The following is a 15305-nucleotide window of genomic DNA, read 5'->3' as shown; positions in this document are numbered from 1 at the left end:
AAAAAATAAAAAAAAATAAAAGTAAATACATTTTTTATATTCATATTATCTACTAGAACCCCTGTTCGGACATATTTCTGTAAGTTACAGGTCTACAATTTAAAAAAAAAATTTCATGAAAAACAGTGGATCACTTTTGGTACAGAAATCTAGACATCAGTGTAACGCTCAGGTGGTTAATTCGGGAAAATTAAGTTTTTCAAAAATAACAATGCAGTTTATCTAAAATGAACACTAATGTTGTGAGTGGAAGCACATGCATTATGGTATGAGTTTGGCTTGGGGTTACCATGCCCACATCTGACACATTGCCATGATGATAATGTGCTCTGTTACAATGGCCTAAGAAAAAGCCTTTGTATGCTACCTATGGGTGTGTTAACCTACATTCCAAGGTAACTGAATGAAGCTATGATTTTAACTCTAAAGTAGAACTATGGCCTCTAACAAAAAAAAAACAAAAAACATGTTTACCTTTCTCTCTTGGACACCCTTCAAAGTCTCACAAATATCTATAGATCCTGCTAGAAAACATCATCAAATGCCATTTCATGTTATGATGTGACAATGATGCTACACTGTTCCTAAATTCAAAGCAGAGTTGCTAATCATATGGGCAGGGCCTGCTAGCATTACAGTAGAACGAAGATATGTTGCAAGGGATGTGCCATTGTCACTGCTGATACACATGCCTATAGCCTAACAGTTAGCACCTGACTGATGGCGAGCATATGAGTTACATCACATAGTATGTGTCTAGTTACATGTAGTAACTGGATTTGTCACTTGTTTGAACTCTCGTACATAAGCATAAGTGTAAAGGTTTTAAACTCTTGATTTTTATCTGCACTATGAGTTAGGTAAGTAGCAATTACTTTATTAAGACATAATGCTTATATTTTGGATGATCAAATTTTGTGTCAACCCGACGCAGGATTATTGGGCATAAATTAGAGAAGAGAATTAGGGATTTTAATGACCCCTAACACACACCTTCATACTCAAATTATAGAATATAATAAAGTTTTATTTACAAATATTAAAAGATAAAAACAAAAACCACATTCAAATAACACTGTTTTTGTTGTCACAAATCTTTGGTTAACATGTAAAACATCATTCAATGCTCCCCAGGTTTCTGGTTAGATATATTAAATATGTTTTGGTATTGTTTCTCAAACCTATAGTAAGCTTTTGATCTCCAGAAGCTCAATACATTTTACGCTTTTCACAGCAATAGAAGCTGCTTTCTCAAGAAAAATGGGAGCAGAAGCATCTAGTTTGTACTGCAAAATGTTATATGAAAGATAAGGGTCTCTGTTTGAAGCCTTTTACATCACCTCCTATGGGATTCTTCTCGGGCATCATATGCTGTATAGATTTTATTCTAGGGTAATTCATCATCATGAAGTATTATCCATCTTATCCACCATATCTTTCTATGGCGTTTCTGGTGTGTGGCTTCCCACATGTGAAGCCTGCTCAGAGTTTGAAAGACTAAATTTTTTGTTTGTTGCCCCGCTTACTTTTTGACCACCTATCTACAACTTTGTCCCACCCAGCTAAAAAAAAATATAAATAAATAAATAAAAAAAAATATAGGGAGAACACTGCTCTGTGTAAATATATGTGTGTCTATATATGTGTGTCTGTAATTAGTGCTATTATAGATCCAGATTGTTATTTCAAGTATAATTATTGGGTGACTGTAAACTTGTAGCATGTACATCTTAAGGAATGTGTACACTGTGTTTTTTCAAATGCCAGTACACATTGATTTTCCCTGTAATTGACATACATTCAACTGACAATTAGTTAAGTGTCACAGCAGGAATATGAAAAGGCAAATTTTTACATTTGTAAACATATGTGATCTTTTCATATATCAAAGGGCCTAAACTCATTAAAATGCAGTCTCTGAATTTATTTCATTTGGACTGGTCACTTCATATTAATCATATCCATGTATGTGTTGTGAAAAATGTATATGTTATGTTTGCTGGTACTCTGGTACATGCATGTGCATCTGTCAGAACCCATAAATAGATACTAGATGTTTACTTTTTTTAAAGACACAAAATGAGTTCCTCTCATATTTTTTAGGTTCCACACAGGTTGCTTACCTTCCAGTTAGTTCCTGGTGTAGATGTCTGTATACTTTGCGGCCCCAGCCCATCTTTGCAAAAAGTGGAGTTAGAGGTCAGTAAACAAATTGTATGCAATAAATTTTGTTCACATTAGTTCAGTTTATATAATTTTTCATGTTACCAGTTTAAAGCACACAGGTCAGTGTATAAACATTTCAGTTAATATAAATCTGGCATGTGATTGTGACATTCTTATGCTGCATTATGCTCTTTTTTTGTGCCAATGCAGCCATTGTTCATTCTTTATTTGAATTTGTGTTGTACAACACAAATAATGAAAAATGATTTTTAAATTTTTGCCAAGATTTCTCAGCATTTGAGTGAATAATCTGAAGTATTGCCTACTACAAGGTTTTACACCCATCAGCCTTTCAAAAGCACTGACAGGTAAAGTGAATAATATTTATAATCTTGCCACAATAGCATCAGTGTGGGGGAGAAATGAATAACGCATTAAGTTACCAGGCAGGTTTTAAAGTTGACAATGGAAACTCAACAAATGAGTAAGGATCTGAGCATATTTGGCATGAGCCAAATTGTGATGGCTAAACAAAAGCAGGTTTTATATTATGTTCCTAGTAATCGGTGGTTTGTGCCTACCAAAAGTGGTACAAGGGGAAACTGGTGAATTCCCTGGAATGAGTACACTTGGTTACTTTATTCCCAGGATAGGGAGGAGTAAGCTAGTCAGTCAGATCCAGTCTGACAGAAGAGCTACTGTATCACAAATTGCTGAAAAACTTGACAATCCTGGGAAAGGTGTCAGAACACACATGTATCACAGGTTTAAGTGTAGTTACAGACAAGTGAGAAATCCAATGCTGACCCCATCCATAGCTAAAAGTATCTATAACATGTACATGAACTTTGAAACTGAACCATGGAACAATGAACAAAGATAGCCTAGTTTAACAATCATTTTTTAGTTTAGATCCCATGAATGACAGAGTTAGGAGGTATGGCAGTATCTGCAAGTCAAGTCTACCAGATACCACGGGACATCTATAAAGGTATTGTCTAGTCCATGCCTCAACAGGTGAAAGTTTTTTTAGTTGCAAAGGGTAGATTTACACAATATTAGGTATGTCTTTATGGTTTTGGCTGACCTGTTTATAATATAATGTTTATTAATAATAAATTTGCTGTTATTAACAATAGTATTAGTGAGACATTGCTGAGCTGTTCTTAAAAGCTGTAGAGGGACTCTTGTCTCATTGTTTTTTTACTCCTTTGTTGGCCAAATAATCGATAGGACAGGGCATATAAAATGACCTTGCTGAATAAATATGTCATAATACTAGGTGATGTTACAGAATAAAATCTAGAATTATAGAATTAAAGCTCCAGTCAAAACATGAAAGCTGCTAGATCCTGCATCTTCTACATGCTACTAAATGCTCATAGTTATTCTGCTAATTTTATGGTTGGCAACTGCTGTATTACCTCTTTATATGATTTAGCTAATAATCTTGATCACATATAAATATTATAAGTTGTTTTGTTTTTTTTGTAGCTGGTAGAAAGATTTTGGAAGCCTGTCCTGGACCCAGTCAAATCCTGTTTAAGATTGCAGCTAAGATCATTTCCAATCTCTCTTAACTTGCACCAAGGCATTCTTGGGTAAGAACATTTAAACGTATAAAGAACATGTGCAGAAACCAGAGATCTGTTGTGGCAGTTGCATGCTGGTTATAAAGTGGGTACAGGGTATTTTTATAAATACTTTGTCAATTCAAAATAAAGCTGAAACTAATCAATAGCAAATGACACTTAAATCAAAAACACATTTGCCAGTGCAGCAGTACATACATGCCACATAAAACTTGCAATCCTTAATTCATTATTTACTATTTTATGGGGCTATGCTCTAGTTAGCATGAAAACTTAAGCCTTGGAGCTAGATTAGGACAATATAGAACTACACTGTTCTGTATCAGATTTACATCTAAAACTGACATTATACATCCTGCACCAGGGACTGACAGTGCCCATTGTGCTGATATTGGGTATACAAGGCACATACTGCTGATGTTGGTGTATTAATCAGCACCAGTTGTGGAGATTGATTTTAAAGGAATTTTAAAGTAATCCTCTTTATTGGATTACGGACACAACAGAGATAATAGGAAACCTCTTCAAAGTGAAACTACATAGTTACATAGTTAAATAGTAGATTAGGTTAAAAGCTAAGTGTCTCTATTCTTTTCTGGTTAAGATTTTTAAATCTCCCTCACTTTTTATTTTGGGTGACAGCGGTCATCAATTTGTTATCCACGCAGACTTCCACAAGCTTTTTGTCATAATGTGTAACTCTACACAGGAAATTTGCACATTATGACACACCTAACTTTATTAGCAATAAAGTCTGCACTCTCCTTGGGTCAGAGTCAGGATTATGTAACACATGACCACAGAATTTACTTTGCACAGACACATACTAAGACTATACACTAACCTGTGCAATCACAGCTTAGTGTACAGTTAAACCAAAAATGCTGACAAGCTGGAGATACAAAGACAAAAACTCTAAAAAAAAAAAAAAAAGTTTTTTTTTCCTAAAGTTAACTTTACATCTGCTTTCAGGAAAGTTAGTGAATATTTTAATGTACAGCTATCATGTTTTCAAGTTTTACTTATTGGATAATAATATTATGTTACATTTAATATTGCTAAACATTCTCCCTACCTCTTTGAACTGTACATCATGCAGGCTTAAAACTCAAGCCCTCTTGTTATAGGTATACTGGCTCATATGTTAGGTGTTACGGTTCGGTTTGATTGAGGGTGTGCGGTTCACATACAGTTATAGTTTAAAAAGCAACAATCTAGACCTACAATGGTACTACTTACATGCACATATGTTTATTCATTCACATAAGGCAGTGTTCTCCCCAAGAAATTTTTTTGGCCTGATAAGCTGTAGGTGGGTAGGGAAACACACAGCAAATTCAACATTTCCAGTAGTTGGTGTTATAGGTATCCAGTCACCTTTATCATTGTGTCAGGTTTCTACTGCCACCACCTATACTTTGTTCCATTTTAGATGCCCGCCCCCTTAGTATGTCCAATTTTTCCTATAACCTTTGTATTATGCCCCACCTGTCTAACACTACTGTATTGTGACCCAGCTACCTAGTATCCTCCCTTGTTGTTACCGCTGCCAACCACATGAATTGAAAAAGACAAAAAAGTGGACCATTTCTTTCAATGTCAATCTTTTTGTGCTCGTTATTTTAAGTAATAAAACTGTAAAAATGAGCAAGGCTTTTACAGCAATCCTACACTAGGGCTCTCCTTTGGGCATCAAAGTTATTGATCTTACCTGCAGCTTTCTGACCCTCCCCTGTCAGCATATATGTAGTCAAGATGGTGGAGGATGGGGGTGAAAAAGCTAGAGTAGAGTAGAGTAAAGAGTAAAAAGGAAAAGTACAAGTGAAAGTTTAAAGTAGATGCATTTGGTAATGACGCAAGACTTACTGGCAACATGTCAAAGCCATGATTTTTGTATGGAAAAAAACCTTCACAGGGAGTTTGGGTTTCTCAGAAGATGAGAAAGCATTCTGCACATCAAATGTTTGAAAAAAAAATTAAAATTTTAGAGAATAAACATAAACGGAAACATTCTGAAACATTGCCTGCCTTTTTTATTTTTCATTTTTCCAAAAACAGTATAATTTCTAGTTTTCAACAAATCATTGCATTCTGTTTTTGATTACTTTTTACACATCTCAACACTTTTTATTTATTTATTTATTTTTGGAGATGGAATGGTAAACCAGATGATACTGAATTTATCTATATAAAGCATGTGGTAATACCAGAGCACTGCCATAGACAGGATTATAAAACAATCTTGTAAATCCCTGAATGGTTTGCTCATGTTTATTTAAAACATTCCACCGCTTGGTAAACCACTTTTAAAGTGTAATTTTTTCCTGTTTTGTGTGTCAGACAATAAATGGCTCGCACCAGTGTAAATTATGTTGTCCTTTGTTAGGAAATATTTTGCAAATATTAACTAATGTTATACTGATTGAACATTAGTTTGCTGTTCATCTGTCTTGATTTATGTTTATATTGTTAAAGTAAGATTGTCCATCAAGTCTAACAAACAAAACAAAACCCCTACCAAAACTGTCCCGTCCTTAACCTTCTTTTATGTTGCAGTCTAGTTATGGATTTGATATTTGTGAGCCAAATGGAATAAAAAGACCAAGCCTTGATATCACCTTCTGCTACCAGCATAACTTAGTTTTTGCTAGTGTCCTAGAAGGATGAGTTAATAACAAACTTGTTTTATGATAGCACTCTGTTTTAGGTCAATTTTGGCCTTGACTTTATTTTGTCAAACATTCTCTGACAGGTCAAGATCTTCTAAAGAGATGTAACAACTCTTTTATTGGGCCTTTCCTAAGAATGTGTGGAGCAAATATCTATAGAGTTTTAGATGTAATGGTTTGAACATGTTATTATGAAATATGTTAATGGATGTTTGCTGTCAGTTATCGTACTACAATTGTAAAAAGTTTTTCTGCTTATGATAACAAATTTAAAATTACAGGTTACTAAAAGTAGCAGCCCCTGTTGCCCTTTACTTTCTAGGAACAACTGCAATTTCAAATTCAAAGCCTTCAATTTTATAGGCAATATATTTTATACATAGCTGCATTATGTTTATAATTTTATTATCTGACTTCAGTCTAACTTTAAAGGGATAGTACTGTATATTTCAACATATTTTAGTTATTAAGGTCTAATCAAGACTAACATGTGAAATGTCCAATGTATTTTTGAAGCTAACGTGAAGGTTGTGTTTTTATTTTTACATTTTTTTTTTTAGTTTTTTACTTTTTCTCTGGAAATAGGCAGTTCAGTCTTGTGTAAAAAGCTGTGCCTCAACCCTATTGGGCTCTTATCTGTAGGCTTCTACAGCTGCACTGTCTCTAGATAAGATAAACTGGGACTTCCATTAATACAATTTTTGTTTAAGACCTGGTCATTTTGCTTCTCATGGGACATCACAAAAGAGGGCCTCTTTTGCTTGGGAAGTCTCCATATGGGGACATTGAGCAAATGTGGCACTGGATCTAACCTCAGTGACATGTCAGCTATGGTGGAGAGAAAAACATTGACATCTGCCTAATCCTTGCCTAACATTGACAATACTGCCTAATCCTTGGGCATGTCCAAAAAATGTGAAAGAATATTCCAACCTGACATTCGCATCTCCATCACTGCAATATATCTTGCTCGGAGTAAGGTATCAGTGCATGAGAACTTTACATGTGTTCTCTTTATATAAAGTACATACTGAACTCTTGGCTCTAGTCAGGACAACCTGCCAAAGTTCAAAAGGCAACTCTCTACCCAAAACAGACTTGCATTTGCTCATATATGCACATTTGACTGGCTGTGTATTCAGGATTAGATAGATTTCAGAAATCAGAGGGGGCACATACTCGCTCAAATTGTGTAGGAGCTAAGAAAGTTTTGGATTCATTTATTTTTTCATCATCATTTGAGATATGACTGGTGTCTAAGATCTCACATCAGAATAGACCGCTTCTACTGACCCTTGTTAGGGAAGTGATTGCTCTGCTCTTTTTCATTTTTATAGCCCGTTGCAATAGATAAACATGAAGTAGGGGTTGTCGTTTTATGCATAAACATGTGCAATCATACAAAACTGTTCATATACTTAGAAAATTAAATATTAGGCAAGCTATATTGTTTATTTCTAATTTAAGTACATGAAAAGCAATTGCTCGTAGACAATAGTGTTGCGGTAGGGTTCAGAGGCAAATCAGCACAAGGTTATCTGGTCAATGTAGTCATTGTGATGTATTGGTGATGATTTAAAACACTGATGCCTTTGTCTGATAACAACTCTATTCTTGTTTAAAGCTATGTACACACGTGCAATAATTGTCGTCAACGACTGCACGATGCATGAATGAGCACTGTACATACCTCACCATTCTGCTCTATGGACGGGGGGAGGGGGAACGACGGAGTGGCACCCTGCTGTGCTCTCTCCCCTTTCACTTCGATTACGATCGTTCGTCGATCATCTTCCATAGATCCACCAGGATGATCGTTCGGACGATGGACCATGAGCGCTGTACACATGCCAGATTCTTGTCTGATATCCGCCCTGACCCGATTATCGGGCGAGAACAATTGTACGTGTGTACCTAACCTTACTTTTCTCTGAAAGCATTTAATATACATTTTTTGCATTAATGTCTAATGTTTGTCTGTATAATTCTATTTTATTGTAGTTTCTTGCTGATCAATCGAGATCTAAATAAAAGTTTATACACTGTGCAAGTTCATCCTTTTGAAGACACACAAAGATCAGGTGAGCAGTATTTTTTTATTATTTAACATTCTTTATTTATATAACTAGCTGATTACTCGGCGTTGCCCATGTATTTATTTATTGCAATCCCATATTATACAGGAAAGGGAATCAAATAAAGCTATAGTGTTAAATCAAAGAAATGTTTTTTTTTTGTTTTTTTTTTTACAGGTTTTAAAGTACAATGTACAATTAAAATACAATTAAATTAACCTAAATAATGGCATATGTTCCAATGCTGTTTTAAATGTTTAAAAAGAACATTGTGCTCATGAGACATCTTTTGTAACTTTAAGACAATCTGAAACTTTGATCCTGAGATGAAGGTGCACCTCTGGTCAGTTTCTATTGGTTCCCTTTCAATAAAATATAGTTGTAGAAGTTTTGGTAGTTGATCTGGCAGCGGAAGTACCAATCCCGCTTTATAGTAAATTTGCCCTTGCACCGTGAATGTGGATGGAAATCAAGGCTGTTAAAAAACTGATGTGGTGCCGAATTATGTCATTTGGAAACATGAGTTGTATTTTCTGATGTTTTTAAGGAAATGCTTTGACTATTTGAGGTATTTGCTGATGTGTAATTCCAAAGTTCTTGTGGTGGTGTTTCCAGTTGACAGAGTCTGACTTTCCCTTTTTTGCTGCAAATACCAGGAGACTCAGATTTAAACTTCTTGGCTTGACAGTAACTACAAACCATTTCTATTTTTCCGATGCTAACACTTGCATGCTGCGAGTAGTCTTTATGTGGATCATAGTGGAATCCTTCTAATGCTAAGGCTAAAATGTTGTACAGTCCATGATCGTCTGGCTCTTTCGCCTATTTTGTGTGCTTGGGTCTCATGCTGTTGTACTGTCTCTGAAGCTCTAAATGTAGTAGCTCTTTCATTTCCTGTAGTCAGGTCTTACACTGTTGTACTGTCGCTGAGGCTCTAGATGTAGTAGCTCTTTCTCTCATTTCCTGTACTCTGGTGTCATGCTGTTGTACTGTCTCTGAAGCTCTAGATGTAGTAGCTCTATCTCTGTTATCCTGTACTTCGGTCTCATGCTGTTGTACTGTCTCTGAAGCTCTAGATGTAGTAGCTCTATCTCTTCTATCTTGTAGTTGGGCCTCTCGCTGTTGAAATGTTTCTGAAGCTCTAGATATCGAAGCTCTTTCTCTCATTTCCTGTAGTCGGACCTCATGCTGTTGTACTATCTCTGAAGCTCTAGATGTAGTAGCTCTTTCTCTCATTTCCTGTAGTCGTGCCTCGTGCTGTTGTACAGTTCCTGAAGCTCTAGATGTAGACAAGATGTTTTCTTGTCTACGGTGTTGTTTCAATATTTTGCCTTTGGTTGCACTCGGCCAATTGCCTTACGTTTTCTCAAAGGCATTATTACAGCCCATAAATTTGTAAAAGAGTCCAAAAAAAATGTAAAAATATAAGAAAAAAGCACACTGTCACTAAGCAATACATACCGTATTTTTTGCAGTATAAGACGCACTTTTTCTTCCCCAAAACTGGGGGGGGAAAGTTAGTGCGTCCTATACGACAAAGGTGTGATAAAATAACTAAAATAATATACTCACCCGATACCCGATCCTGCGTGTGTCTTTGGCTGAAGCAGCGTCTGTCTCCTCTTCTCTCTGGCAGCAGCACGTGTCTTCTCCTGTCTGTAAAGCAGAGAGAAAGAAGCCGGAACAGCGCCACCTGCTGTTCCGTGTCCTAACTGCCGTACAGTGGGGAAAAAAAGCACAGAGTGATCAGAAGGGAAATTTGAATGACACAGAGTGATCAGAAAGGGAATTTGAAAGGCAGAGAGTCATCACTAAGGGAATTTGAATGGCACATGAGTGATCAGAAGGGGAATACCGGTATGAATGGCACATGAGTGATCAGAAGGGGAATAATCTTTCAGAATATTTTTTTCTAGATTTTCCTCCTTTAAAATTGGGTGCGTCTTATATTCTGGAGCGTCTTATAGGGCGAAAAATACGGTACATACATACATACATGCAAATATACCACAGTGCTGTACAAAGATCAGCGGTGCACTCACATAAGTCATATGTCTAGCAAGTTTGGTTGAAATGTCTCCATGCGTTTTCAAGTGATGGTGGAACATACATACACACAAACATAAATCCAATTTATATATATAGATATGTAGAAAAACAACAAACAGCCATATAGACCAGGTCAATGCTATTGCTATACATCACCCAAGGCACAGTAAGTATGGAATGAGGATTACAGGCAAAGGCAGAAGGCAAAGCGCAATGTATAACGTTATACATTTGGTAATAACCTTAACCCAGACAGGAATACCTGTACATATGCTCAAGCTGACATGCAAGAAAAGTGCAGATCTAACTGTTCAGGAATCTTTTATATTGAGAGATATCCATGAATTGTTTCCAATACATCCAAGTGGCCTCAAATTTCTCTGATGTTGTCATGCATGCTACAAATGAAATCCTCCATCAACATAGTTTCATTTACATTACGGAGCCATTGGGCAATGGAGAGACACAAGTATTGGCCTTCCAATATAGTGGAATACAGGCCCTAGCTGCGTTCAGCAGATGTCTTAAAACTGAAGTCTTCACCTTCCATACAACTAAGATGTAGGAAGATACACCCTCCCTGGTGTAAAGGAAGAGTTGACCAATATCAGTAGGGATGGGGATAGTGAAGTGTTTAGGTGGGGGATAACCTTTCAGCACATCTTCCACGAAGGGCCTATGGTGGGGTGGCTCAGGAGGATGGAGATCTGGTTAGGAGTCAGCCTGGGACCTGTCTGCAGCGATTTCATGCTTCCCAACTGCTCCAATCTGACCCATTGTTTCGCCGAATGACGGGCTCAATTTACTACTCAGACCAGATGGGAAACTGATGGCCCTCCCTTGACTTTGGATAAAACAGCCCCCAGGCTTTCCCTTGGCTTTGGATAGAACAACACTTGCCAATTTACTCTCAGTATTCTCTCCCATTTAAATTGGAAGTTACCAACATGTACCTTTTGAAAGAAGTGTTTGGGGATCCAGCAAAGTGAACAGATAGAGAAAGCAAGGCAAGATGTTCCTCTTGACCTGGCAAAACCAGGAGAAGGTGCTGGTCTAAGATTCTGCTTATCTGTGCAAGTACTTCATGATTTCTCTCTATAGAAAGTGACTGCTGGTTCACAGCTTGGTATCACACTGGATTTCTATCCTTATGTGTATAAACTTTTTTAAATCAATTGAACACTACCAAAGATCATTAACCTAATGCATGCTGGTACTTGTGGTCTGTTCTAAATACTATAAAGTGGTACAAAACTGAGAATTAAAAAATCACACTCGCCTTTAATTCTGCAAATCCCTCAATCAGGTCCCGCGTCTTGCTGGATTCTCTATCATCCCGGCGCCCCCATCTTTGGCCTCCTTATTCCTTTTTCTTGGTGTGTCACCCAAACTCGCAGTGCGCATGCATGAGATCGGGTGACGTAGCCTTCTACAAAGGGATAAAAAGAGTGCCCATCTTAATGTGCATGTGTGAGATTGGCAAATTTATTCGATCAATGTATGAAAATTCCCCTCGGGCATCAGCAGAAGGAGCAGCCAAGAGGGATGTGTGATGTAAGTATCCCGGGTGGCTCTGCACTCCCATTCAGAAAGGGTAAGGGCTTCACCCTTTAAAAAAAAAATATTTTTACTTTATATAAAAGGAGTTTCTACCTGGTTCTCTCTATCAAAGCCCATCACCTTATGTTTTTTTTTTTTTAACAGAACATGATTCTTTTGACAAACGACTGAAAGATGAATGAACAAGTGCTGTAAATACAGAACCATTCTGTTCCATGGAAAGAAGAGGCACCACACTGCACTCTCCTCCCTTCACTTCAATTGCAGTTGTTCATCTTCTGTCGTTCATGGATCCGCCAGGACGGATCCATGTACGATGTTGAATGGCCACTGTACACATGTTAGGTAGTCGAGAATCATCCAGCATGTGCCTTAGTACAAGTGCATCTTGCACCAATGTAATGGCCTGTAAACAGCCTTTGTTGTAATAGTAGTGACATTTGCAGCAATGTATTTTTTCACAACAGTGCAGATCTCAAAGACTGCCTGAGGTTAGGATAATGAATCTGACACTTCTACTTCTACTTCCACTTAATGGACAATTAAACCGCACTGAATGAGCACAATATTACCATTGCCTTATAGAAAGTATTAATGCAAATACCTTAACCATAAAATGTTCTTTTCCGTTCTTTTCAGGTGAGGACAGGGTGGAGTGAGCTATCATCTGATACTGTATGCTTCTAACCATTGTGCGTTATAGTTTTGTTTGTTGCATAAATGAATAGGACTGTTCATGTATCATGTATCAGTTGTCACTTCCAGAAACCGTTCTTGATCTACTGCCTCTATTTAGATTAAAACTTGCTCTGGGCAATAGTATATAGAATTTGGAGGTTTCAAATCTGGTTGGAGAATGTGAGAAGCCATGGAGCAGATCTTTGTACTAACACTGAATAATAAGACCTAGTATTGCCTCATAATAACTATTGAAACCATTACTGGAACTGAAGAAAGTTTGAATTCTACTGGTTGTGGGATGATGTAGATCAGGGGTGTCAAACCCAAATACACAGAGGGCCAAAATTAAAAACTTGGACAAAGTCGCAGGCCATCCTTGAAATTTATTGAAAAAATTGAGGACATTTTTCCTTCTCATTAGATATAAACCCTTATGCCTCTTACTCTGTTTGTAGCCTTCCGGGTTAAATTTCAATGGTAACCTTTTTGCACAGGCTAACAATAATAATACCAATATTATTCTATGAAACTCCAACCATTCAAGTCCATTACTTGGAGTAGCAAGAAAAAGTACAGCTGAGGGGAGTGCTGGAAATGTCAGATGTGGCCAATGAGTGGCCCGCCGCTGAAACTCCCTCTTCATTGAAATAGCGCAGCTACTAAAATTCCCGGCATTATTTTCATCTAATGCGGTGCCACGCATAGAGGGCCTGCTGGTCTATAGACGCGAGTGATGTCGGGAATTGTAGTAGCAGCGCTATTTCAATACAGGGGCAGGCCAGCTGCAGTTTATATTTAGGATTTCTTTGGGGGACAAAAAAAAGGACATTGGGGGCCAGATTTGGCCTCCAAACCAGAGTTTGACACCCCTGATGTAGAGTGTTTGAAAACAATTTTATCTTAAATATTTAGATTTGACTATAGGTAAATCCTTTACATAAATTCTAGGTGCTTAGATTGGAAACATCAATTTGCTCATCAAGCTTCTCTCACAAAACTAAGCAGTGAGAAATTATTTTAGTTAAACAGTATTTTTTTAAATTTAGTTATTCCCTTCTCTTTGTTTTTTTTTTTTTTTTTGTTTGTTTTGTTTTAGATATAAAATGCATATTGGAGCATCGGCGGGCATCTCTCCGTTCATTTTATACTCTTACCATGTTACGCTATTTCAGTCCAGAGCACCATGATGGGAAAAGTAAGTTCTCCCTACAAAAACAATTAATTTTAGTACTAACTAAATGTATTTTTTGTGTACTGTTCCACAGGTTTAATACAATAAACATACAAGGGGTTGTTGAGAAGTTCGTGGCTTCGCCCCCTTTCAGATGAAATTGAAAAATGAGTGTGGGGGCATATGACAGCCTAATATCTTAGTATGAAACTGCAAATATCAGGTCTTTGCGATTCTTAAAACTGTGTTTTCTTTTAGTGAGAAGTTGTGATGGCAGAGGCACAAGTAAGTTTCACGTCGTTGGAGTTACGGGCCGTCATGAAGTTTTTGTTTTTCCAGGGAAAGTAAGCACACATTCACACTGAGATGTCACAAACACTGGGGGGGAAAAGTGTCCTTCCTAAACACTGGAGGAGAAGTGACCTTCCTACAGCACTGTCAAAACCTGGATATCTCGTTTCAAGACTGGGCATTTCACCGTTGAAGATGAGCCCCGCAGTGGGCACCCCCCCAACCTCAACTGACCCGGCAACCTGCAATGCTGTCCATGAGCTGATTATTGAGAACTGGTGAATATTGGCAAAAAAGATAGCCCAGATACTTGACATCTCACGGGAGCTTGTTGGGTTTGGTATCACCACTATCTTAGACATGCGCAAGCTTTCAGCGAAGTGGGTGCCGAAATGTTTAAACAGTGATCAGAAGAAGGAACAAGTTGAAGCATCCAAAGACGTTTTGGCCCATTTTGAAGTTGCACAGGACTTTTTGGCTAGGTTAGTGACTGAGGATGATACCTGGCTCCACATCTATGATCCTGAAACCAAGGAACAGTCAAAGGAATGACGCCACAGCGGGTCCCCGCAGCAAAAGTTGTTCCAAATCCAGAAAATCGGCCATGGCGTCAGTTTTCTAGGGCAAGGATGGTATTCTGTTGGTGGACCACCTACCTCAGAGCTCTTGTATCACTGGACAGTATTATGCTAACCTCCTGGACCAGCTTAAGGAGGCAATCAAGACAAAATGCCATGGAAAGATGACCAAAGGGATCCTTTATTTGCAGGACAATGCACCTGCGCACACGTCCAACGTTGTGGCTGCCAAATTGAACACCCTGGGTTTCCAATTGGTCCACCATCCCCCCTACTCACCTGACTCGGCCCCTTCAGAGAGCTGGTTTGCGGCCCAACCAAAGGACTTTTATTTGAACGGTCTAGAAAAGCTGCAACTACGCTGTGCCAAGTGCATCAGTCTCAGGGGAATATGTTGAATAAATGTGTTATTTCATAACTCTGGCTCTCTTCTTTCTGGGCGAAGTTAGGAACTTCTCAGCACCCCCTCGTAT

The 15305-nt window shown here is 37.8% G+C and overlaps 1 protein-coding gene across 4 annotated transcripts in view; it reads left to right on the top strand.

The window, feature by feature from the left end:
* Nucleotides 1-15305, top strand: part of FUZ (fuzzy planar cell polarity protein) — a 34491-nt gene that overhangs the window by 17408 nt on the left and 1778 nt on the right. For all 4 annotated transcript variants that reach the window (XM_072425465.1, XM_072425464.1, XM_072425467.1 and 1 more), the window contains 4 exons: nucleotides 2104-2199; nucleotides 3661-3767; nucleotides 8429-8508; nucleotides 13889-13987. In XM_072425465.1, the coding sequence (XP_072281566.1) occupies nucleotides 2104-2199; nucleotides 3661-3767; nucleotides 8429-8508; nucleotides 13889-13987 (382 nt within the window). The remainder of the gene's footprint in view (nucleotides 1-2103; nucleotides 2200-3660; nucleotides 3768-8428; nucleotides 8509-13888; nucleotides 13988-15305) is intronic.

This window comes from Pyxicephalus adspersus, chromosome 11 (assembly GCF_032062135.1).
Source record: "Pyxicephalus adspersus chromosome 11, UCB_Pads_2.0, whole genome shotgun sequence".
Classification (NCBI taxonomy): Eukaryota; Metazoa; Chordata; class Amphibia; order Anura; family Pyxicephalidae; genus Pyxicephalus; species Pyxicephalus adspersus.
This window is presented reverse-complemented; position numbering and strand designations above follow the sequence as displayed.